We start from the raw sequence: 26,600 nt of genomic DNA, 5'->3' as shown, positions 1-26,600 counted from the left end.
TGGTGTGCATGAACATTGGTGGCATTTAAACATTTTGTATATTCCTCATGTTAAGATGGCCTGAAAAAAAAACCCCTGGAAGGAGCCAGACAAACCTGTGATCATATATAAATATACTCTAAAACATAGTGAAAGATATAACATAATATGTGGTATTATACTGCTTGTACTATAGTACAGCAGTATAATACCACATATTATGTTATAAAAAGTAAAAAGTAAAAGACCCTGCTGCATGAAGTTTTGCTACTCTTGGCCATTTTTCTAGTGTAATGTGCCATATCATACAAGGTAATTTTGCTGTCTTATCTGACAGTGTAGGCTCAATTTAAGCAACATGGCTCTACACAATCTTTTTTGTATCTATATCATAAAACAGAAGACTGACATTGGTATGTCACCTCCTAAAAAGTAGCCATAAATAATCTAGTGATGCTTCAAAAATAATTTATTTGCAATAAATTAAACATTTCAAATATAACAACAGAAATCATATATCTTAAATTTTGCAGCTGCTTTCTGTTTCACATTCCAGCCGCATACTGTAGATAATGTGTCTTTAGACGAGGAAGTGGCTTTTCTCATTTCTTCAGCAGTTTGGAGTGGTTGTAGTTAAAGCACGTAGTCCGTTTGACAGCGGGGCAGTACACCTCTGTGATCCCTTTTATGAGATATATTATATTATAGGTAACCCTGCAAATGTTATCAAAATCATTTAATTTGGTTGTTCTAAAGTCCTATAATTAATGCAGTCAAAAAATTTTTTGATATCCTCTGACAAAACAGAAATGGGGGAAAATGTATGTACATTTTTACATACCAGTTCTGTTGGCTTTTGAAGTATGTTGCAAGTTTCCTCATATCTCTCTAGTTGCTAGTAACAGTTTAACAGTTTCATTTCTAGTCCTGAGTATGCCCACTCCACCCATTACCTCACTGTAAACTTTGAGCAGAGCATCCAAGTTCTGTTTTTTTTCCAATCTATTTAAAAAAAAAGAATTATGATAATGCTCCTAAATATTAATACAAGATTGTTTTATTTTTCAATGTTTCGTTCATGATTATGATTTAATGCACATGATTTTGCCTGCAACCCATGAAAGACATTTCGTGCAATATATGCAGACTTGCTGCACATTACTGATAGTTATTGCAATAATGAAATGTCCACATGAACATCAACTTAAGTTTCTATAATGTGCATAAATGCACTTTTGACTTACTTGGAGTGAACAGTAGCCACAAAGAGAACATGACCTGATCAGAAAAAAGATTTAACTTATTGCCCGGCATGAAGAGTCTCATCGAGATGCTGTCTGGTTTCAAAAGCTAACTGAAATGCATCATGATATTCCACAGAAAGTACCTTTATAACATAAAAAGTACAATAAATATATTACCTTTTCTGCCCCTTATATAAGATACAATGTTGAACAACATCCTAAAAACCAACGTATAAGCAATTAGTTAAAAGACTGCTTTTTCTTAACTTACTTAAACTATGTGTTTAAACTTACAGTTGCATGGGAAAAACACACAGCAATGTCTCTATTTTACAGTGTAATGCAACTATGATGACTTGTTTTTTGGGGATAAAATAAATAGCACTTGTTTTATGAGAACCACATAATAATAAAATTACTGTTATACAACTCAAGATTTTTACATGTGCTGTTAAAAAACAGTCCAAAGTGCAACCAATAGCATCATACTGGCATTTTATATCATGAAATAGTTTAGAGCGTTTCCACCATCGGTCAGAGTCAAACACTACCACTATAGTTAGTGTTCAAACAGAGCGCAAGACATTTCATTGTGACCATTACCGTCCCCTCACTGAGCAGCAGATTTCTTCTCAAAAGAAATAGTTTTCATATCACATTTTAACTTTAGTGATGTGATTAAACATGACTTCTGTCCTGAAGGTGCGTTTATTTCTCTCTAGAGGAAACCTCCCAGAGGTGTCCTCCTTTCATGACGTACACCCGCCTGGGGTGTTCAGCCTGTCCAAGACTGGACTCCTGTAGGGTTTAGTTGTTCTTCTGACGGTGATGGCAGATTCATTTAAACAAAGTTTAAGTCAGGGTGACCCATGTCTCGCCCTGACAATGATAATTAGTTGTCCAGTGAGCTCGCTCCTCCGTTGGTAGCTTTGCTTTTTGATTTGCCTGATGAGCGGAAAGAGAAGCGTTTGATGAGACGCCGGGAGAAGCTGCCAGACTTTTTACGGCTGATGGCTGCAGCGGCAGCAAAGTTATTGCCCATGTTGGAGATGTCTTCATGGGATTGGCTGAGGCAGGACTCCTTCTCTCGATGTCTTCTGCGGAACAACAGCTTTGTCCCACTCTGTAGAAAGCTCACTACAGGAAGCAGACAGAAAATGTCATTATAACTAAGTGGCAATCCATAATTACATTATTAGGACCTTGTTGAAAAACACTAACCAATCGCGCGGGGCAAGTGAAATGCCACTTCAAGCTCGTAAATCTAGCAACTCACTAGAATAAAACACAGAGCTGATGATGGGGGAAGGTCAGGAGTGAGACATCTCACTCCCTTCTTCTCTGTTGGGAGGTGCACATGTGTAGTGGTGGTGGAGTACATGAGAGAAATGGTGGTGGGTAAAGACAAAGTTTAGTTGAAGTGCAAGTGAGCATGCCACTTATCCTGAAAACAGGAATATGGAATTAGAGGGCGTGAGCCAGAATCCAGTAATGTATTGTGCAATTTGAAAGCAGGGTGGACAAACAGGGGTTGTTTTTCATAACAACTTTACTCTTGGTTATTATTTGGTTTTATTGTAATTTGGGCAAGTAGATTTCTGAACCATTTGCCTGCAAAAAAAAAAACAAAACACACTTACGCTGAACTCTGAGCTCCCTCACCATATTGATTTCCTAATATAATTGACCACTCATCTTTTCCAAACCACTTTGGTCTGGTTGGGTCTAAACTGGAGTGCGGCCTCCAGAGGGCAGTAGAGTCCATCATGTTGTATGACCCTTAAATCAGTCAATGCTCAGTTCAAGTTTTGGGTGTTATGTAAGGCTATAAAATATTTGTTTGCATGTGAAATAAATCATACTATTTAACAGAATAGCAGTGAGATATAAAATTGGAAATAAATCCTATTTTAAATTACAAGAGGAATCGAAATGTATTCTTTAACGTATGCTCAAATGACGAGAGAAGTGACAGAATGCAGTCAAAAAAAAAGCAAAAACAATATTTGAATGGCTAAATGTTAGTTAGTTAGTAGAAACTGAATCTCTGATGGTTTTAGTGGACACTGACTGAGCAGCAAACTGTGTTACCTTTATGGTCCTTGAGGCTGCGGGTTTCCAAGGCACCAGTGGAACCAGTATCTGATTCCACATCGTCCACAGATGGGCGCTCCGATGCGTCGGAGGGCGTGGTTTCATCTGGGTCCTGGTGATGCCCCGCCCCATAATGGTTGCCATGCATGGCTGCGTCCATGGCTGCAGCGTAGCCGCTCGATAACGCACAGTTGTCTTCTGAAAGCGGAACCTGCCCAGTGACAGATATCAAATCAAATTATGTCTTTTAAAAAATGTTGGCCCAATTAAGAAAGGTGTGAGGGAAGTGTGTAACTGCTTATTGGAACTGCATTCTAAAAACTCAGGCTAAAATGAACACTTAAAATACGCGACACTTTTTAACATCATAAAACATTCCGGTGAATTTTGTCCAAGTTCAAGTGAAGCCTCTTGCACCAAATCTATTTCTACAGTCTTTCAGGCAAAAATCAGGTCAGAGGACTCTTATTCTCCTGTAACGTGGACCAATGGGGGGGTCTGTGACTATAGACTAAATTTAGATCAAACTCAATATGCCTAGCTCCTCCATTGTGTTTTAGATTCCTTAAAAGCTGTTTTGGCTCATGTATTAAAGTTTGGTAAATCCTCAAAAGGTAAAAAAAAAGCTAAACCAAACTGACACATTCTCTTCATTTACAAAAATAGTTGTGCAGGTAACTGAAATGCAGAAAATGTTCTGATAAGACAACTGCATTAAAATAAACATGGTGTACTGTATGTCTAAAAATGACCTCTTTACCTCTATGTCATTTTACCAGCTACATTTGACACAGTTTCCATTCTCTGACCTTTGACACCCCCGAGATGATCAGCGTGCTCCTCTTTGTCGGTGTCTTCCGTGCTACTTTGGAGGCGGACTCCGTCAGCTGCCGGATGGCCGTCTCTGCAACGGGATCCAGGCCATTAGAGAGGCGGCTGCTCGCTGAGCAACAGAAACACAAATACGTAAATCAGCACTACACTCATAAACTGGGATATATAGTTTTTCAAGAAGGTGCATGTTAATTAATTGATTTATCATTTAATATAATTACCCCAATTAACCAGTAATTAACAGGTTAATTTTAAAAAAGAAAAAGCAAAACAATGTGAAATACAAGTGGTTTTTCCTTTTAGTCCAGTGCTCCATTGACTCAATGAGCTTCCTGTCTCCACTGGTTAGTTGACGTTAGCGCCACCGGCCACTGTGGATTTCGTATCAGGGGTTGGGTGGGAGCTAGTGACATAGTGGCGCTTGTAATGCCGCCCCTGTGGTGGGACGCTTTTTGCCAGAAACATGGTCGCCACCCACTAGTCTCTCCCATTTAACCCCGGTGAAGGAGTGGCTTCATTTTGAAGGGGAAAACCCCTTTAGCATTGTTAACTATGTTAGCACCACTGACCATGCTCACATTGCTAACAGTGATAACAGCCTAAACAATGCCAAAAGCAATTTGTGGCTCAAAATTGTGCTGCTTATTTGCCGGGGAAACCTGAAGCGAGACCGAAGGGTCGTGCAATGTTTCCTCAGCACCACTGTTGGGTCAGGATGGCGTTGCTAGCAGAAGTGAATGAGCGGCACCGCTAGCTGGCTAGCTCCCACCAGACCCAGGTGGTGTGCAACCTGTAGGCCAACATGCATAGTAGGTCAAAAATATTCTCATTCTCATCTCGGATTAACAAATAACTGTTGACAGTTTGATGTTTTATCAAACATCATCTTTCCGGTTTATTTGACGTTTTTGCTCTTTGTTTTGTATAAGCACATAGTTTCCCTGTGTAAACCTGCTGTAAAACAGGTTTAGTTAAACAGGGGATTCAGGAGTACCTGCAGCAAGAGTGCATGATGTGTACTGAAAAATGCATTCCTCTCATCTCGTGTTACACTGCAGCTGGCTTCTTATCCTACTTTGCATTTGTTATGTAAAACAACGTCTGGCCTTTCACTCTGAAACTCACTGCTGAGGTTGGGACTGGTGCTGCTTCTGCCATCTGACAGGACGGTGGGTTTCTTCTCAGTCACCTCCACTTTGGACGGTGAACGCACAGGGGAGTCACCTGAAAGGCACCACGGCTATTTATGTCATTGTGACATTAATACGATCACGGCACTCTCAGACATCTTGTTATAGACCTACTCCGGCAAAATGGCAGACTTTACTCTGTACATTTACCTGGACTGCGGTCCAGTTTTAGTCGAGACTGGACGGTCGTCACAGTGGTGACGATGGTTCCATCTGGCATTATGGTTCGGTCCACATCCACTTTCTTGGTAGGCGTGAGTGCGGAGCGTAGTGGAAGAGTGTTGTGGGTGCTGCGGGGCTCCTCTGTTTCCACATATAGCAGCTGGAGTAAAAAAACAACAACAAAAAAAAACACTTTTTATTTAAAAAAAATAAAACATGTTGAGGGGATAGGCCCTTCATTAAAGGTAAACTATGCAGGAATCTACCCTTCCTAAGTCCCGCCCGTTTTGACTCCGTGCTCCAATGAGAGTTGAGCAAGGTTGGTGCTTTGGTTTGGAACTTTGGTCAACTTTCCCCCTTTTTTGATATACTGTGTGTTGTTTGGCTCGTCTATTTTGAAAAGAAAAACAAATGTTGAAATTTTTCACAATCTTCACAGACACATTACATTGTGTATAGCCAATTTTTGAGTTAGCTAATGTTGGCAAACGCAAGCTAAGTACCGATACTGTAGGTTGGTGCTGACTTATTTTTAAAATGACATGAATTATCGTGGGCCAGATCAAGACTAAAGTTACTTTCTTGATATTATCTCTGTAAGGCTTGGTGCCATCCAAAAGTCACTTTTAGTTTTATTTATTTTGATACGCACTAAGTTTAGCATGATTATATCCTTTCATTGCATTCTGTAGTTCTTGCTGTTGATGGCTTGAAGCCATATTGCCGGACGTCCAGAAACTGTAATACACACTGCGGCACAAAACCAGCATCTCCATGTTAGGTTGGACAAGCTTGACAAACAAACAACAGATTATTGTTGACTACTGTGTGTTCAAAGTATCACAATTTTAAGTGATACCCAAGAGCTTTGGGCACTGGGCATTTTGCCTTGATATATTTGTGTTTTCTTTACTCTGCGTCCCCATTTTTGTAGCTTCTTCTTGGTTGCTCATGATCTGACACCTGATTGTTTCTCGGGAGCAACCGATGTTGGTTTCTTAGGGCAGATACCAATACAAATGATTAGTAATGACCACTATGCATTTACAATAAATTTGAAGATCTTTCTGTCAATATTTAGAATTTGGAATATAACAAACTGCAACATAAAACTTTGCTGAACTGCCTTTAGCAAATGAATAAATGAATGAATGAAAAAATGAATAAATACAAATACCTTCGTGAGGTTTTAAAAAGTAAAAGTTCCTCCCATGCCGACACTTTCTTTGCACTTTTTAATTAATTAATTTATCATTAAAGTAAAATGCAGATACAGATCATCTGCAAAATGCCAAATATCGACCCCCCAATCAGCCACACCGATAATCTGTTAACCCCTAGTTGCTTCCTTTAAAAAAAAGAAAAAAGCCACTTCACCTGTGCCCTGGGCCCAGAAACATCCAGTACACAATAAAATTGGAAAAGATAAGAAAATACAGGCAGAGGACTCCGCCAGTAAGTACACCACCTCAGTGATGATTGAGGGGGATTACTTCTGCGTGAGTCGAAACATTGTTGTTTAGAGAAATCCTGCAAATTATACCAAAAAAACGATTGAACTTTATTAAAGATGTGGGCGCTTTATTTAAACTGACATCTGGATCTGCAGGGAAAATTTCTGTGACCAATCAGTGTAGGTATAACAGGTTGCAGGAGAGCTACAGGAAAGCAGGGAATGTACTAATCTGAAAAGTTAGCCTGCAGAGATAAAGCAGATGTTGGTGTTGTCTTTGATGACTGCAAGATGCAAAAAAGTAAAACGAGCTGTCTGGTGAAAAGGCCACAGGAGATCTGAGACAGCCATCACAGGCATGACAATGGACTATGTATCAGCTGTTATACAACGCTCCCTCTCCTCCTGTTGTGAATCTTTGTTTCATTCCAGCTTGCTTGATGTTAGATAATAAACTGTGATGTAACTGCACACTTCAAAGCACGAGATCGCCTTTGAAAGAGCTTTACATCTTTTCCAGAAACACGCAGCCCCTTGTCGCTCACCTCCACTGTGATGGTAGCGTTTGGTGCCAAGCCGTGGCCGGGACTTATTGACAGTGTATGTTGTCCGGTGGGAATTTTGCTCCTGAGGTCCAAGGCGATAGAGGCATGGCCCGGCAGAAATTCTACTCATATTAAAGACAAAGAAGAAAGTTTAAACATATTTGTAGAAACAGCATGGAAGCTGCTCATTCACAGTAGTTCTGAGGCCACAAAGGGAGCAGCTCCTGACATTTTATACACCCCAAAACGCTAACTGTTACAGTGAGTCTGCCAACAGTGCATTTTAGGCATCGATGATTTTGCTTAAGCAGTCTAAACATTCCTGCTGATCAAGTTTCTGAACTGCAGCCAATAGTAAATTGGTATCATGAAATGCCTTACGTTCTCTTTTGCCGTTCCGCTCCAAAAGTCGCACTCTAAGCTCTTTGGTCTCTAAGCCCAGCTCCCTTCAACACACACGAAACAAATGTGTTAGAACACAAGTGAAACCCTACTGTGCAAAAAAAGATATTCACTAGAGTAATATGACAACTTTCTCAAGCTGATTTTTTCTCTAAAGCCTCTGAAAACTTCTGATGCAGAAAATAATGTGACATCATCCACTTCAAATCAGTGAGATAAAAGTACAGAAATCAAAACCTAAACAACAATTTTACTGTGGTGCCTTTGGACCCTTTTCATAATCACTTAAACCTTTGAAAACCGAGTAAATTGGTTTGATCGCCTTCAAAAACATGACGACAAATGCAATGAGCAAGTAGACAAAAATGTTCTGCAAATGGCAAGAAATTAGTAGAGAACTATAATTAGAATTATCATAACTATATTTTTAGAATATTTTTTTTACATAAAATTGTTACTTTTAAGGAGTTTTTTAGGTAATTTCCTTTTTTTTGCTTTTTTTTACTTATCTTTTTTTGTTTGCTAATTTTCTGGTACTTGTACTTTTTACGAATCTGTTGCTAATTCCTGGGTCATTTCTTCTTAAATTACTCATTGCTTTCTTACAGTGTTTGCGAAAGAAATCAAGCCAATTTGCTCAGGTTTTAAAGGGTTAATTCTGAATGCACACGATCATGACAAAGCAATTTCCACATCTCAGCTGCCATCTTACAGACTGATTTCCTCGCTCCATTCCAGTGGGGCGTTGGTGCTGCTGGACATTGACAGGAAGCGGGTTGTCCTCTCAGCGGAGGGTTGGTCCAAGCTCAGGACACAGCACAGCTCCCCTGATTTAGACCACTGACCTGCATGCACACAGTGAGACAGTGAGACCTCGGTAGTCTGCGGGAAGCAGGGCGGAAATGATCTGACGCTGAGGGAAAATATCTGACCTTTACTTAAGGTCACCCTGAGCTGCCGGAGCAGTAGTCGTCTCACCAAGACACTCTGGGGTACAGAGTTCAGTCCTACCGATAGATGGTCCATAGGAGTCTGGGGGTGTTCAGAGCATACGGCAAAATCATTTTAAAGGTCCAGTGTGTTGGATTTAGGAGAATATATGAGCAGAAATGGAACATAACATGATAAGTACACTTAAATGTCTTTAAAATTAGAATCGTCATGTTTTTATTAACTCAGAACGAGACGTTTTTAACTGTACAGGGAGTGGGTTCTTATACACAGACTCTGCCATGTTGTATCAGCATATTCATAACTTGGCCCAGAACAGACAAACCAAACATTCTCTCTAGATAGGGTCATTCCCTTTTTTTGCGCTGGCAGCAGCTCCCCAGTGATGAGTATTGTTGGAAAAACACAGATTTTTTAACATAAAACTGCTTTATTCAGTGCTCACAAACGTTTAAATCCTGTCTGATCCTGACTGTCTCCAACAAGCTGAACTGTGTCTGAGAAAAACTGATCTGTAATGTGAAACTGCTTTATTCTGTGCAGGTTTTTATAACCTGGTCTGTTTGTTTTGGAGAGGAGGAGACCTCTGCGGATAATTTGGCTCCCTGTTAAAACCTCCTGAACATCTGGATCTTAAGTTATCAGAGAAAATGGTAAGCCTACATCAGCAGGTGCTGGGCAAACACTCTGTCTGCGACAAGCCGAACTGTGACTGAGAAACACTGATTTGTAATGAGAAACTTCTTTGCTCTGCTCTTTTACAGGTTTTTAATAACCTGGTCCATTTGTTTTGTAGAGGAGGACACCTCTGCAGATAATCTGGCTCCCTGTTAAAACCTCCTAAATGTCTGGATCAGAAATATGGTGAGAACACTTTAGGAGGTGCTTGTTGCAAACGGGCTGAACAGCCTCTGAAGAGCACTAATTTGAAATGTGAAACTGTTTTATTCAGTGTTTTTACTGGTTTAAATTGCCTGATCTGTTTGTTTTGGAGAGGAAGAATCCTGTGCTGATAATGCAGCTCCTGTTAAAAATCTCCTGAACAAAGAACACTGAAAGAATTCTAACCAGGAGAAGTTTCAGCTGGTTGTAATCCTCCCTCCCGGGTGCCACGAAAATCGCCTCTGCTCCTTTAAGCGCAAGATCTATCATCCAGTCTTAGCAATGAATTTATTCAGAGAACAGCTCCTTGTTAGTTTGTATTATTGCTGGTAGCAATGGTAAGAAAAAAACCCACATATTTCTTACCAAAGGACTGGAGGCGCAAGTCTTGAGGTTGAGGACCATGGCAGGCTGAGTGCTGAACAGAGTGTCTTCTATCAGTCCCATAATCATGTCCAGGTCTGCCCCACCCTCAGCACCCTGAGACAAAAAGAAGCAGTTGATCACTCTGATGATAAGGTGGTTTGTTTTGTATCAGAGTCAGCAAAATGAACCACAGACAAAAAGTTGGGCTTTTAATCGATTTTTTTAAGCCTGATATTATCTTGTTTACTGATGCCTTAATCTAAAATTCTTTTAGTTTGTTCAAAAAGCACCTTAGGGGGATTTAAACACAATGTGGATAGACAAATTATTTTTGTCTTCTGTTATCATTGCAAGATAAGCCAAGTGGCTTTGGCAGAGGTCTGCGCTCTCCCAGTGCCTTGTAGTATATTCTTGTTGTCAGATTCAGTCTGTATCCCCAAGAACCAACCTGGACGGTGTAATTCTATTTTGGCAACTATGTAAAATTTGCATCAGAGCCTGGTGCACTTCCTAGGGGCTTGGCAGCACCTCTGTCTGAAACAGTCTGTCTGAGTTTATGTCCCACCTCCCAGAATCCCAGTCTGCTCTGATTGTTCAGCTGGCTCTCTCTGTGCACCTTCTATTCAATTTGTTATGTTGTGATATCACCAAGTTATGGAAGTGAACACTGACACTCAAAAGAGCTGTTTCAGATAATGCTCAGCCTAGGAACTGTCTGAGGGAGAGAGGGCTCCCTTTGGCTTGGAGTTTGGGCTTCATTACTTAGGAAAACTTTTACGAGCACAAAAATGCTACACAGAACAAAAAAGGAAAACCCCCAAAAGCATAATAGGTCCCCGTTAAATCCTTGCTTAATTGACTTTGTTGCTGTCTGAGACAAAGTGCACGAAATGGCATGAAAGTTTATGTAATGATATTCAAGAACGGCATTTCCCTCGTGACTCATGGTGAGTTCAATGGGCTGGAAAGTGACTCACATGCAAAACATCACATGCTGAGATTTGTGAAGAGCATTTGACAGAAAGCGTGAGCACAGATTCAGGAAAAAAAAAAAAAAAACTACATGAAACCTTTTTTGAATGTATGCAACCTTGTATGCAAACTCTAAACCGGTTCAGAAACGAAGCCTTTGCCGACGAAATGTGGCAGACATATCATATTAGTGGTATCACTTATCAGACGTTCTCACCTGTCTCTGCAGCTTGCACGGAGACACGGTCAAAGTGAATGATGGCTGCTTGGAAAGAGTCCAGGACATCAGCAGACCCTCGTCCTCCACCTCCTCCAGACACACCACCACCTGATGGAGACAAACAGAGCAAAGGTTAGACACATTAGACATAGAGGCAGACAGCAGGTTAACAGGAATGCTGTAAGAATATATTATAAGAGTAATATAGGCAAGTAATGAATCTACATGAGGCATTACTAAATAATTGCTACACTACTTAATTTTCCCAGATGACTGGCAGCCTCTGCTAGCTTTTACACTTCACACCACAGCATCAGCAAACACGTGGAAGCAGAAAACATGCAGAAAAGGCTTTATTCTGGTGCAAAAATTCTAGTTTCACATTATGCTTGATGACAAGTGTGATTTGCAGTCTGAAAATTACTTCCAATCTACTTATCCTCTTAAAGTCAGGAAGCAATAGGTTTTATGATAAGTGCATTCATGGTTTTGGCTTCCATTACTGAAATCAGACAGAGGCTTCTGATTTTCATGACTAGTAAAATGTAGACTCCTCATTTAATAGCAGTGACAGTGATGGTGGGACAGTGTGCGATTCATCACGTTTGAATAACAATGCAAATGAAGCTGAGATTCTCATTTGTTTTTTTTAGAGGCCTGCCCTCAAATGTGCAAATTGTAAAATATCAGGTTGGTGTGCTTTTGTACCAATAAGTGTATATAAACATAGATGGTTCTTGAAAAAGGAAGCTAAAAAGTTGTGATTGCCCCCTAATGGCTGGCTGCAATAAAGGTCATATACCCCGCCCCCTCTATGTTAGCAGATGAGCCAAACTGAAAAGCCAAAATGAAAAGTACACATCAAACAAATAGATAGATAATAGGCAGTTCTGATCACCTTGATGTATGGTCAAGTGTTCATTTTTCGGATAAGTGGGGCTTTAATAAGTTATTTGATCACTCCCTCATGGTTGCATGCCTTCGCGATCCAGCTAAGTTTCATTTACAGTTTAAATCCATGTCTGTCCAGAGTCACATCTAGCCGTGACACATGACAATGCATCGAACAGGCTGCAGATGTTGCTGCTCAGAAGCTACACATTCTAAAACACCGGTGCTTCACATATATCCTTCTCCCCGGCAGCACAGAAAATCTATACAATCAGCAGAGTTTTAAGGCAGGTATCTGAGATTAGTGTCACCAATTAATATCCGACCAAACGTCTCCCCTTCTGTTCCTGAGTTATGATGTTTAATAATGGTCTGAGTGTTTTTGAGGAACATTATGGTGTCACAGTTAAGTTGACCTTGTTCTTAAGATATTATGTTCAAGAGAATGGGGAAGACAAGGTCACAGTGACCTTGACCTGTGATCATGACAATCTAATGAGTTCACCCCTGACTCCAAATGGATTTTTGGGCTAAATCTGAAGAAACTCCCTGAAGGCGTTCTTGAGTCATTTACAAGAATGCCACATAAAACTTGATAAACATAATGCCTCTGGCTGTGGCTAATGTCGGCGCTGAGGCACAAACAGAGGGTGTGATGTCATGATTGACAGCTGGGTGTGTGATTTAGTGTGCTCGCAATAAATGGCGCTGCTTGCTATTGGGTCAGATGGGTGTATGGGTGGGAACTCAATGCCGCGGTTCCACTTCCCGACTGCTACTGCGCAGACTCTGGCTCCAAATGATGTCACCAGCACAAGACAGCAGCAGCTGCTTTTGGGATATTTTAGCTTGCGCTGTCAATCTTTATATAAAGTCCATGTTTTGTACCTTTGCCACCATGGGTGCTATAGTGATCTGATAGGTGTCCATGGAAACGGCAGCTGGTGACTGCTGGGTGACTGTCACAGGAAACGTCACTGTGTCCACCCAACATTTACAGTGTAAAACCTGTAAAACAAGAAGAGGTTGAAAAGGAACAATCCTGAATTGGGAGGAATAGTTCATATTTTGACACAGACATTTGGTCCAGGATTTATGTCATGTGTTGCCCTAGTTAAAAATTAAAATATACATAGACTATATGGATTACTTACCATTCGGTGTGGCGATTGGTCGGTGCAGGTCACACTATCTATTGCAGAGGCAGCGGTTAACTGGAGGCTGCTGTCAAAAGTGATCTGGATGGAGCTCTGGCAGAGACAGGAAGAGAACAAACGTCCTAAATATTACATAAGAGGAAGAGGAGAGGCACTTGGGGATGACATAAAAGATTTTGTACTGCAGTGATAAAGTCTTGAACATAGCTGGTTAGCAGTTAGTCGCAGTCTTTATAGATCTCTGGTTAATAAGTAAATGAAATTGCTGCTGCATCACTTAAAATAAAATGTAAATGAACTAGGGCATTTTATGAATTGTAAGCTTGTTGAAAGAAGTTCATTGATCTTTTCTTAGGGAGATTGAACTCTTCAGGGTACTGATCACCTCATTTACATGCTAGTCACACAATGCAATCCTTACAAATCAACATTGCTATTTTGTATTCCCTGCTACAGCAATCCTCTGCAGGAACAGAAATATTTCTTTTAGCAAATATCGTGTCAAGATTATTAATGTATGATTATTTTCTCCTGCCAAAGGTTCACCATTACAAGGTGACACAGTTAAAGGGTATATTCAGCATTTTCCAACCTGGACATTATTTTTCCATGTTTTATGTCTAGGTAAGTAATGGCAAAAGCAATTTTTGAAATTTCGTCCAGTACTGAGACCAGTAAAGCCAGCTGTGGCAAAACAGGCTGTGAATCCCTAAAAGGCAATTGACTGCAGTTTATATCTACTAAAAATGCTTGTTTTTGCCACTGACAGGCTCGGATTGTTATTGTAAGTGTCTGACAACATTATGGAAAGGATCCCAACAGAGATCAACCTTTTTGTTAAAGATCGAGATCTATTTTGTTTGACTAGAAACAGCTCCAAAATTGCCTTTGCCAAACACACCAGACTCCATTTAAATTAACAATAATGTAATGAAGTCAGCATATTTTCAAATTTAACTGGGCAAATTAAGGGTTAATTTCAACCAAATCACAGTTGGTGATTTTTGGAACAGTATAAAGACAAACCAAGACTGGTTTTGTGAGGGGTTGTGTTTTTTTTTTTTTGCTTCTGACAACTTTGAATGAACAGTGTTTTACAATACAGTGGTCCCTCGTTTATTGCAGGAGTTACGTTCTAAAAATAACCCGCAATAGGCGAAATCCGCGAAGTAGTCAGCTTTATTTTTTACAATAATACAATTTACATTTTTTTTTTATTATAGATGTTTTAAGGCTGTAAAACCCCTCACTACACACTTTATACACTTTTCTAGGACAGGCATTATCATCATAACATAACACATCAACACAAACACAAAGTTCAAACCTTCTTTGACAAATAAGGCCAGTATTATAGAATGAAACCAAAGATCAAAACCTGTTTTCAGGCCCAAACATTTGTTTGAGAAATAAAAATATAAATGTTTTCCTATAAATAATTATGATGGCTTTTAGAACTAACAAATTTAATTTTAACGATCACCTACGAGGTTGGACACATGAGAAATTATTAATAGTGACTCATGAGTATTTCACAGTTCCTCCGACCGTGCCTAGCGATCGAAGATTTATGTAAATTTGGCAAGCTGAACGCATTCTGTACTGTACAGGAGACACGGCACGGAGGAGATTGATTGACAATGGTCTACAGTCCCTTAGCCAATCAGGACGCAGAACACAATGCGCTCTAAAAAAAAAAAGCATGCAAAATTGCACTAAAAAAAATCTGCGAAACTGCAAGGCCGCGAAAGGTGAACCGTGTTATAGCGAGGGACCACTGTATTAAATTACTGTTTATTTAAATGGAGTATGTGGATTTGAAAATAGCAATTTTGGGGCTGTTTCTAGTTTAAAAAACAGGATCTTACTCTTTAACAAAAATGTCGACGAAGTTGTCCGACACTTATAATAACAATCTAAGCCTGTGAGGAGCCAAAAACAAGCACTTTTAGTGGATGCAGATTGACGATACTCAATTGCCCCGCAGGGATTCCATTGCAGCCAGTTTCGTGGCTGCTGCCTGGAGCGCTCTCACTCAATACTGGACCAATTTCAAAAATTCTTTCTCTGATTAGTCACAAAAATGGAATAAATAGGGTCCAGGGTGGAAAATATCAACATTTCCCTTTAACTGTGTCCCTTTAAGTCTAGTAGAGAAAATTTAAATGATTGAATAAAATCTGTTGTAAGCTGTCATACAGTGTAAGCCAACAAACATGAGGCCGTCGTATTTACCATGCATGGCAAAGCACGACTGCGATTTAAGTCCAGGCCGCTCTGTGTGTTTGTGCGCTCAGATGAACATTGCCCGAAGATACTGGCAAAAAAATGACAGCATATGTTTGACCAAAGGGTGGCAGGAAGTGCGTTCATGTTAATATGAGCTTCTCTAATAATGCAAAAGTTGTTTTGAGAATACCCCTCTCTATCAGGCTGCTTTAGTCTTACAACAGAGTCCAAATAGGACTGCGTCAGATAATGCTTAGTCATGCTCACAGCAAAGCAGCTTTTACTCTGTGACTGTTGGACTTGGTAGACACCCCTGACAAAAGATATGAGTATGTCAGTTGTATGAAAGGATTCACCACGACCGTGACAAACCAGTGGCCTACTATCACTGTGTGTGTGTGTGTGTGTGTGCGCCAGAGGATCTGTTTCAATAGACAGCTTTAACTGGCTCAGGAGATGCAAGTGAGAGAAAACAAATCCCCTATTGTCAGGGCATATGTTCCTCTAGGTCCAAGTCCAAACGCTATCAAACACAACAGTGGAGGCGGGGCAGAGGTGGGAGGATGATATAACAAAGTTTGCAGCGTGTGTGTGCAGGCTCATGTGTATGTGTGTGTCAGTGTTCCAGCCAGAAGGGCAGAAAGCCAAGTGCAATGCTGCAAGCTTCCCTGGACCAACACCACAGCCACATGACTCGAGTGTACAACCGGCTGTGTTTACTTCGGTTGGCTGGAGCCTCTAAAACTGCTCAGTCACCCAACCGTTCATTACATCCAAAGTGCAGGACGAACATGATGTGATGTATCTCAGATTGAGTGAGGTTAGGTAAACCCATTAATCACAATGTTCTGATTGTGTGTGGCTCATGGATGTGCATCACTGAAGGTTTGTGTCGCTGCAGTCAAGCCCCCGCTGGCATCTTTGCAATGAGGCAAATTGGTGTCAGTACAATGTTGTGAGCAAGTACTCCCAAATGTCAGTGTTTTTTGGGACATTCACATTCTGCAATAATAAGAGTGATGGCAGCGAAATGATTATTTTTCTCGCATTTTTATTGCAGATGTAAGGACCTAGAACAGTGACATTAAGTTAAACACGTGCATTAACACATGCATTGAAATTGTTATTATTTCATTTTATCAAGATATATTTTTTTGCATTCTGATATACTTTTCAAGGACAATCTTCAGATTTTTTTCTCCATTTCACTCTTGCAGGACTGTGTGTCAAGCAGAACCATTCTCTCCTTAATGTGCAGTTTATATGTAAATCACACTTTCCTCGCCCCCTCCCCTCCAAGCCAAAACAGTGACAGAAAGGTAAAATTGAAAAAAAAAAAGACTGAACCCCCCTCCCGCAGTGTAAAAACAGAGTAACATGAAGAAAAAAGTCAGAAGATTGTCACTGGAAAACACACCAGAATGCAAATAATAATAACAGTAATAATAATCAGTTAAATAAAATGCATGTGTTTTGTCAGTGGAAGGTTTTGTTTACTGCTAACATTTCTTTTTCCAATGCCAAATTTTATTTTCAATGCCAAAACTTAACACCACCGTTCTACCCCTATACATTTTGCCTTTATTAAAAATCTAAAGGTGTGGATTCAGACGGGAAATACGGGGAGAGTGTGAGGTATGACCATCGTCTATAAATAAATCTATACAAATATTTATATACTCTCTTCAGAGCTGAGAGTCACAAATGTCTGTCACATCGATTTGGTACACCTAACCACTAGGCCACTAGTACAGTTTTCAAGCCTAAAACCCCTTAGGTACGTAGACAAGCCATGGTGGCTTTTTTGTGAAACATGCTAATCAATGACAAAGACAAACTGACAGCTTTCATACTTTTCTCCAAATTTCTTTAGGACACACAGCAAGTAGAGGCTTGCCAATCTGTGTCGGTCAAAACTATGCATGCCTGAGAGAAGGTTAGGTCAGTTTTAGTTTTCTGCTGATATGTACTGTATATGCGTGTGTGTGTGTGTGTGTGTGTGTGTGTGTATTTTATTTTATATTTTTAACTTCCTGGGCTGTATTATAATCCCAGCATCTTATATTTTAGTTTTTCCCACAGTGCCAGTTGAACATGTTGAGGCGTACATCCCACTTTTTCGCTTGATCATGTGCCTTAAATGGAATATGTTTGAAAATATTAATTTACTGTTTTGACCCTTTGAGGTAGAGCCTTGAATATGTATCCCTTTATGTTATTCTTTTCCTTATAAGGGAGTTCACTTAGACATTTCTCATCCATTGGCTGCCTAGGTATCCATCTGGTGCTCTGTGGTGTTGTGTATCCTCCTGGCGGAGGCTGCAGAGCTCTTTCTGTCATGGAGAGGGGAGTGCTAGCCGCATAACCTCTGATTTGTCCTTGTGAACCACCACTGTCCAACTGAGTGTGTGTGGGAGGTATTTCTGGAAAGAGACAGTTCCTGAGGACATCCACGGTGTCACTTCAGGTTTATCAGAGTCACCCCCTTTGGGTCCGACTGGCTGGATGCCTCTGTAAAGCATGTGGGTCAACCAGAAATACACTCCGCCTGTGGCTTTTGTTGACCCTCATCCTCCTTTCCTGCCTTTTCTTTCAGTAGCATGTCTCAAGTTCAATTAGCCTCCATATACAAACGCACCGGTTTGATAACTTGGAATGAAATTCGGATTTTTTTTTTTTACCATGCTAGCAGCTAGTGGGGTTAACAACGTGTGTTAGCATGCTGACACTCTAAACTAAAATGTGAATATTGCAAACATTACCTGCTAAATATCAGTATGTTAGTGGCGTCTTTATGGACATGTTAGCATGCTAATGTTAGCATTTAGCTCTAAACTCTAGTATTGTTTTTACTGCAAGCTACTGACATCTATAATCCAATCCACCCACCAGACATTAATCATGCATTACTACATTTCAACTGATTCAAATCAGGCAGGTGAATATTAGTTGATTTCCAGTTTGGTGATCCGAGAGCTGCGTTTTTCACTGTACATAAAACTATAAGATGTAATCTGTCAGTAAAGGGACAGCAAACCCCCAAATCAAAAATAATTGTTTTTCCTCGCACCTGTAGTGCTATTTGTCAATCTAGATTGTTTTGGCATCAATCATATCACTGCGCAGAAGAAAGCATGCTTCTCCTGCTAGTTCACCGTGTACCACTAATTAATGTTACAGCTCAGTCGAAAGGACGCTAGTACTGTTTACATCTTGCGCTGTCAGCAGCACAAGCCTTCCATAAGTCAATGCACGCTTTCATCTGCGCAGTAATATGAATGGCAGAGATAGTTTGCAACTCACACCAAAACAATCTAGACAGATAGCGGAGGAGGACAGAGGACACTTGATTTTGGGGGAAAACTGTCCCTTCAAAACTATAACGAGCTGTAACAAGACTGCAAGGACAACTATGTTTAGCATTTAGAATCTAGCTTCACTTCACAATTTGTTTAGGCCACCTTGTAGATTAATGCCTATCACAGATTGTTTCGGGTCATTAAAGTAAAACTGTCCGATGAATTAGGATTTCATTACCGACGGTGACTGACTGATGTTAGTTTCCTGCACTGTCATTGCAAATGACATTGAGTGCTTAACGTTCGTCGTCGTTAAGACGAAATCAACTTGAGCATAATCACAGTGCATTAATCATCTACCGGCAGCTCAGAGTCAGAGAGGGAAGAAGTTGAACTGTGGCCTCAAGCTAATCACCAGGCTCTTTATAATTGCAGATCTTGAATAGACAGGGAACTTCCTTCCCTGCAGATGCACACTCGTATGCTCTATTAGTCCTCCTCTACCACCCACTGAACCCAGTGACGATGGCTTGACATCATATGTCAGCTGCAGATGCACTCACACAGTCTGACGATGCCATTATGATCTGCTATTCTGAAGAGGCCAACCAGTCCAGTTCTTCAAGCCTCCTCCACGAAATAATCCAGCCAGAGACATCTGAATAGCTCCATATCAAGCCTGCCCGCCAAGGAAAGATTATATCCAGAGGCTTCTGCAGTAATGCTTCAGCAGACAGACATTTTCTCCAGATAAACAACTGAGTCATGAAACAGGCTGCATCATGGGATGAAGGAGCAGGAGGTGCTTTTGTGCTGCTGAACATCTTCAGGTGTCTTCAATCTCTCTGTTTAATATCTCATGTTTAAATGGCTTGCGTTTAATGCACATTAACCCTTGGACACACATAGCTTGTTTGTGGGTATACATACAGTATAGTGAACTGGTAAACTCCATGGAAATCACCACATGCATGTGTTTAATGCAGTAAGAGAGCATCCCTCTATTGACGTCGTCGCATTTAACCAGCTGCAATGAAACCTCAGGCCAAATCCCTGGATTACAGGGACACAGGAGGAGTGAGAAGGGGGAGGGGGCTCCAAAATTGTGAAGAACCCAACTGCAACACGTGGCCAGTGCACAGACATTTCACCCGCGGGTTGCAATTGTCTCCTCTAATCTATATCTTGAGAAAAGCACTCACCATCTCCTCAGCCCAAATGCAATCATAATTTTTCCTCTTTAAGTGTCAGAGATAAAAATACAAATCTCTTGACTAAATATTGTCAAGGAGGAAGCTGGCTGTCACTAACACCAAACAAAAAGCCAAATGATGCTGTGGTTCGTACCATTTTCTGCTGCTGACTGTAATTATGTAACAACCCCCAACCCTCCTGTCAGGATTCAGCCCCCAGAAGCATTTTTATAGTCTCATCTTGCTGTTCTGAATGCTGAACTTCAGAGGTCAGGGTCAGGTCCCCCCTCAGGACGAAGTGTCGTCAGACAGCATTCTGACGACACTCAAAATTAGTGAGACAGCATGAGCTGTTCTGTATGATAGCAGCATTTGGTCCCAGGTTGTGTATTGGAGGGTTTCTGGCTTACGTCACTCTCTGCTGCAGTGAGCAGAATATCGACGAGGACAGCCAAACCAGACACTGGAAATGATCGTAATTCAAAACTACAGACAGGACCCACTGACTCCTGTGAAATCTTCTTAATAAGATTGGTAGAAGACAGTGCACAGATACAGCCCCATGAATACCAAATACCCACAGTAAGAGGTGTTAACAGCAAAAGCAAAAACTCTCCTTTTCTGAAATTTCCATAATGTTCATCTATGTAACTATGAACAGGTACACTCGCTGAGTGACTGGAATACAATGGCATGTGTCATTCATGCACAAAACATAAGTCCTGAAAGGGATATCATGTTTCACAATGACCCAAAGAGCGACTTGGTTCTAAAAAAGTGTATAATGCTACAGGTAATGGTGAGAAAATAAAAATAAGATCCAGGGAGTCTGAGCTGGATGACAGAAGTCTGACTTGAGCGTTGCCCAAACTATGGAAAGCCAGGGAGGCCAAAGACATGGCCTAATGCTGCGAGTGATAACGCGACAGCGTGACCCGCTACATTGCTGAGTTAAAGTGTTACTCAAGTGTTCGCTAACAGAGTTCTGTCGTCATGGGCTTACATACTTGCCATAAAGCACCTCAGCTGAATGTCGTCTTAAGTTTGAGCCCCATGGCATTTCGCCACCCCATTGCACCCCCATGTGCACCGCACTGCACATAAAGCTAGCATTGCATCTACTAACTACACTAAATAACACAGTATCACAGCTAGAAACAAAAACATCTATGATTGATTGATGCTCCAGTGTGAAACTCGAGCGCGTGACGGGCGTCAGTTAGTAGCCAGTAGCTAAAATGACTCGTAGCCTGTTGCTGCGTCGCTCATAGTGTGAGTTGTTCCAATACTGATACCCTGATAGCCCTTAATTTATTCATAAAACTTAAAGGTCTTTAACGCCTGAAAAAATGGCAGTTTTTCCCAAAAATCAATTCTACTCCACTCTAAAAGAGTAGCCTTCAGTTAGTGTAGTGTTAGGGTAAGGGATTAGGGTTCGGGTTAGGGTTTGGTGTAACGTTAACTGTTAACAAAATGTTAAATATATATTCAAAATATTTGTTCATGTTTTACCATGGGATTAACGTGAGCCACGCCATACAATAATATAGCTCTTAATTTTTATTTAATTTTTACATAATGGTATAAAATTTGCACTCCGTATTGGCCGACACACAAGTTAAGGTATCAGAATCAGTACTGAGAAGAAATAAATGGTATCAGAACATCTATAATGATGATATAAAAGATATTGCATACTCTTGTATTTCATTTTCTGCAAGAGAGCAAATTCAACCATTGCCCAAAACAAATTAATTTAACTTTCTGTCAATCATATCATGTCAAATGACTTCATGGAGGATTCATGTAATGTCGAAAATTTGGTGATTACATTGTTATGTTACAGTGGTTCAAGACTATCAGTTTGAGTCCCACAAGGTTTCGAGCAAAATAATTACTAGGAAGAAATATGATAACATAAACAGTAAAAAAGCCGCTATAATGCTTGACCACACATAATTGTGACTGCAGAAGAAAGGGTTTTGCTGAACCTTGTTTATTGTGCCAACTTTCCATATGGACTCATTCCACTTGCCTTCATTTGGATACATTTCGACATAATTATTTAAAGACCTCTGTCAGCATCACTCTTAGATGCTGCAGAAGTACTTAGGTTAATGCTATAAAGGATTTGCTTGCTAATCCCCACATGATGACACCGAAGCCGTATCTTCGTGCTGTGTTCCTACAGGGAAGCTCATGTTTTGTCGGTTGTAGAAACATAATCAGGAAATGCAAGTTAGAGGAGAACGTGAGTCTTTGGGACCATAGTTTGGAGCCAGCTGCTCTAGTGTCTGTTTTCGTAGTGGCCACGGCAACATGCCTGGCAGGTGGCAGGTACTTAGTCCGTGTGAGAGGCAAAGAATGCGAGGTGACTCGTTCGTGGCCACTTAATACTTGCCATATCTCCACACACCCCCGCAGCAGGTTTTTCCAGACAGGTTTTGAGGGAGGAGGTGAAAAGCCAGAACAATGAACCAAGTTGCAACTCCGATTCTAATCAGCACAGACAAAAACACTTGGAACAACTTAATCATGAATACCATGGAGACCAAACACGTGAGCTTTAACTTACAAGACATAGACAATAAATCAATAGGTCACAGTGGCTCTTAGACTGACTCCTGCAAGTAGGCTATATCTATTCAAAACATGTCGGTGATTTCTTATTTCAGTATCATATTCAAAGTTTCATTAACAAACTTAGAAAGTGATTTGCATACGCCCTAGACACATTTAAAGTAACAGATTGCTCTGCACGCAAACACAATGACTAGCAGATACTTATTGTGATGAGTGAGCTCGGGAAGCTTTGGCTCGCACTCTCGGTTCACAAGCGTAACACCAAATGGACAGACAGACCTGGACTGCTTGTCTCTGTCTCCTCCACCACTGACGCATTTACCCAGTCTGGAGATTTATCTTACACTAAACATATACTTCATCACTGCTGGGTAGTAGCCATGTATCTACTGTGTTTTTAAAACATTTTGTAAGCCTAAAGGTCATACTGTCATCATAGATTAAACCCACAAAGGAGCACGAAGGTTATAACATACCAAAAAATATTCACAGCAACCTCTGTTTGTAAAAGCACACCCCACCCCACCCAAAACAAATTCATTTCAAAGCCTTCCTTGTGTGTTTAGTACAGCCTAACGGATATTAAATTACCAATTCTACTAACTTTAGGTAATACTGTCATTTATTTTTCATGTTGTCACCTAGAAACTCCATCAATCTTACTCTCACTAAACGCTCCAAAGTTCACCCAAGGTTCACTCTAACGTCGTAGAGTTACTTGGTAACTGAGAGCACTGAAGGTCACAATGGATCAGCTCATTAAGCTGATGTAAGATAACTCAGGTGGCACGCTCTAAATTACCGCCATATATCAAAGAGAAGCAGCTCCAAAGAATCCCACCACTCAGTTTGCTGAACGCTTATTGCCAGCGCAAAAATACTTAACACTTTTATGAAAACAGATACAGCTGGCTTAATGCTGCGTACCAAAACATGTGTGGTATGCAGAGAAAGTACATCCTGAAGTTTAGACCATAAAGATGTGTGAGCTCTAACTAACACTCTGTTGCATGTAACACGGACAGCAGGCTGTCTGTGTCCCGCCAGACCAGGTGGTACACAGTGCAGGAAAATGAAGAGTAACAGATTAACCGTGTTACCTGTTAAAAATATTGTTAGTGGTAAACCAATTAAGGGTTAATTGTTGACCTCCTATGTAAAAGTATTCCTTTATGATTTATGTTTATTACTGAGCTGTACAATGTAGTTGAAATCATAATCATGACATTAATAACCATATTTCCGATATTTATGTATACAATATGGCAAAAGCATGCAAAATTCTAAGTTATATAATTTAATTAAATTTTCCACTGATGTGTTTTACACCAGATAAAACACTAAATATAGTTTTAATAACAATTGAGAATTGTTCATTTGGAGAGCAGAACATTGTAAAATGATCACACATAATAATTACATTATCACAGCGCTGATAAATAACACTGAGTTATAGCCTGACCATAATAACTAGTATTCTAGTGTGAGGAATGTTATTTTTCCTCCTCTCTGTTGACTATTTATTAGCAGTGTATCTAAAAAGACATATTTAAGCAAGTCATACATCTTTCTAATCTGCGTACTGAAACAGGCAAAGAGTATCTTGCTGAACAAGCAGTGACCTATTAATTGCATCATTAGGCTAAGTTCCAAGTATTTATTTTTCCAAAACCAATATGCAACACTTGCACCATCGCAGACTGCGTATTCCTCCAAAATGTTTGAACATCTGAGGGGGCTTTCAATCAGCCATGACCCTTATGAGTCAGAATTGAGTGCTGTGTGTTGTGCACGTTCGCTCGGTGGATTGATCTGACCCCTTTAAACTCCCCGCCAACTCATCTTTCATTCAACACACACACACACACACACACAGAGTTCCTGAGGGGAGGAGGGGGGGGGGGTCCAGCTCCTCTTCCAGTGTTCATAGGAAACATCTGACTGCGTGGCAGACTTTGATTTAAGTGGATCAAAGGAACTATCTGAAAGGAGAAAGACCTTTAGAAACTTTCGATAAGCCTCGAGCACATGCCAGACGACCAACTGTCTGGAGTGCTCACCACACTGGATCCAACATCTGTGTGTGAAGCAGCTACCTGCTGCAGTTTTAACAGTTTCGTTAACATTAGGTTATGAGTTCAGGTGATGTTCTGTCTTGAGCACAGATTTTGCCTCTTCCCACTGTGATCAAACACATCCATTTCCCCCACAGGCCGGGGTATCAGACTATTTTTAAGAGGTGTGGGTGTTCATACTGTGGCTACGCTGACTGGTCTTGCCTCTCTGCTCTTATGAGCATTGATTCAGAGCTGTTACGCAACGCTCTGCCCCCCATCCTCTTACCGATTAGACACTCCAACTCCTACACCTCCACCTCTCTGCCTACACACACTTCCAGCGGACACGGGCACACCAGCTGTATCAGCCCTTGTTTAACTATTTATGCCCTGCTTAGTAGAGTAACCTTAGGCGTGCTCCCTAACACATCATGTTTATTCAGCTCTCCTTTGCAATATGACTTGTGCTGCATCACATCTTACCCCATGCCTGCACGCTTGCTCATTCAAAGCTTTGACCCAGGTCCTCTGCCAGTGCTCCCTGAAGGACTTGAAGGACAGCAGGGAGGTCAGCAAGCCTTTAACCCCGGCCTCAGATGCAGAACCTCCATCCCGGAAAGAGCGCAGCTTCAGCAGGAAGCCCCACACACCTCCAGCCTGGCTGTGGTGAGGCTGAGTGATGGAGAGCTGCTGCCAGGCTGTTTCTCTCTTGTCCTGCTTGGCTGTCTTCCTGGATCTCCACAGCCGCAGCACGGTCAGCAAATACTGGAAAAGCCATCCCAGCACAATGAGCAGGGAAGTTAGAAAGAGACCCACCAGACACAGCCAGCCCAACTCCTGGAGCTCCATCACCGTCTCCTGGAGCCTCTCATATCACCAGGTCCAGATGGAAATATCAAGACTGTAAGTCAGAGCAGATCAGCTCCCTGTAGCCTGTGAGAAGCAGCAAAAAACAGTCAGTCATACGGATTTAATGAGTAATAACAAGTAATAACTCAGGAATAACCCATATACACAGAGGATGCACAGACATGGAGGCAGTGACCGCCTTAACTTAATTTGCTCGTTTTAGATCACGTTGAAACACAATGTGCATATGAAGCCAATGTGCTCTAAACTGCGTTACGTACTTATCTAAAAATGACTCGTGCATTAGCAGAGGAGGCTGCAGCGCAGTTTAACAGACACAACTCCGACAGTCAATTACAGCTTCATAACAACCCACCGTTTAACTTAAACAGTCCGAGCTGCAGGCTGCAGGGAATCGAAAGCACGGCATTGGTAACATGAAGCTGGCTTTATGGCGATCTGCTGCCAACAACAAATGTGTTTGTCCCATCTCCGAGTCCTCAGCGATATTTAGAGTGATGATGTTATTTATCGATTCAAAATGAAGCCTCCTGCTCTCTGCTGCTGCTTTACAGACTCCAGTGGGTGTCCAATCTCCGCTGCTCGTCCCCTCCTACCTCTGTAACCTCTTCAATGATGATTTGACAAAGAGCAGCAGTGACCCACAGGTGGCGCTGCAGAGGAGACACGCGACTGCATAGAGGAAGTGACAGGCAAAGCCTTCAAAATAAAAGCAGGAGACTTGAAACGTCAGAAATAATCTTTTTTTTTTTTGCACTTATTCAAGCTTCTAAAAAAAATCAACGGGATTCTGCGTTATTACACAGTCAACTACAGTATGATGAAAGTCTCTCAAAATCCAGTCTTAAATCCTGCATTACTTTTGTCTATACTGTGCTTACTGTACTCTGCTGTTGCATAATCCTAAATTTAGTTGTGTTTAATCAATGTAATGAACATCTACTCATTATCATGGGTTTACATTTGCAGGGGACACGAACATGTACATTTGTGCCCCCCAATAAAATCAAGGGTAGCGCAGGACTTT

At 40.9% G+C, this 26,600-nt stretch overlaps 1 protein-coding gene and 1 long non-coding RNA gene across 3 annotated transcripts in view; one reads left to right on the top strand and one right to left on the bottom strand.

Moving 5' to 3' along the window:
* The window catches only part of LOC121952942 (uncharacterized), a 28,220-nt gene extending 16,127 nt beyond the window's left edge, over positions 1 to 12,093 (top strand). The window contains exons 6-8 of the long non-coding RNA XR_006106470.2: positions 9,398 to 9,507; positions 9,619 to 9,718; positions 11,304 to 12,093. This is a non-coding gene — a long non-coding RNA (uncharacterized LOC121952942). The remainder of the gene's footprint in view (positions 1 to 9,397; positions 9,508 to 9,618; positions 9,719 to 11,303) is intronic.
* On the bottom strand, positions 431 to 26,208 carry c2cd2l (c2cd2 like). Of its 2 annotated transcripts, none has more exons than XM_042499828.2 (15): positions 25,929 to 26,208; positions 25,187 to 25,636; positions 13,340 to 13,435; positions 13,074 to 13,193; positions 11,292 to 11,402; positions 10,103 to 10,216; positions 8,836 to 8,935; positions 8,616 to 8,748; positions 7,883 to 7,947; positions 7,502 to 7,623; positions 5,492 to 5,663; positions 5,277 to 5,375; positions 4,127 to 4,260; positions 3,315 to 3,528; positions 431 to 2,360 (listed from the first exon to the last, which is right to left on the bottom strand). In XM_042499828.2, the coding sequence occupies exons 2-15, from the start codon at positions 25,550 to 25,552 to the stop codon at positions 2,116 to 2,118; spliced, it is 2,091 nt and encodes a 696-aa protein (XP_042355762.1). In that variant the 5' UTR covers positions 25,553 to 25,636; positions 25,929 to 26,208; the 3' UTR covers positions 431 to 2,115. The 2 variants fall into 2 exon arrangements, with proteins under 2 accessions (XP_042355762.1, XP_087944759.1); XM_088088633.1 differs by having other exon boundaries at positions 4,127 to 4,221.
* Positions 26,209 to 26,600: the final 392 nt, after the last annotated feature.

Source organism: Plectropomus leopardus, chromosome 15, assembly GCF_026936395.1.
Source record: "Plectropomus leopardus strain MGB_pleo_1.0 chromosome 15, ASM2693639v1, whole genome shotgun sequence".
Taxonomy (NCBI): Eukaryota; Metazoa; Chordata; class Actinopteri; order Perciformes; family Serranidae; genus Plectropomus; species Plectropomus leopardus.
Note: the sequence above shows the minus strand (reverse complement) of the source record. Positions and strands in the feature narration are given on the sequence as shown.

Coding starts and splice junctions, on each gene's coding strand:
- c2cd2l (XM_042499828.2), bottom strand. CDS start 25,552: ATGGAGCTCCAGGAGTTGGGCTGGCTGTGTCTGGTGGGTCTCTTTCTA. Junction 11,403..13,073: donor TAGCACCCATGGTGGCAAAG/GTACAAAACATG, acceptor TGTCTCCATCAG/GTGGTGGTGTGTCTGGAGGA. Junction 5,664..7,501: donor ACGCTACCATCACAGTGGAG/GTGAGCGACAAG, acceptor TTTTTACTCCAG/CTGCTATATGTGGAAACAGA.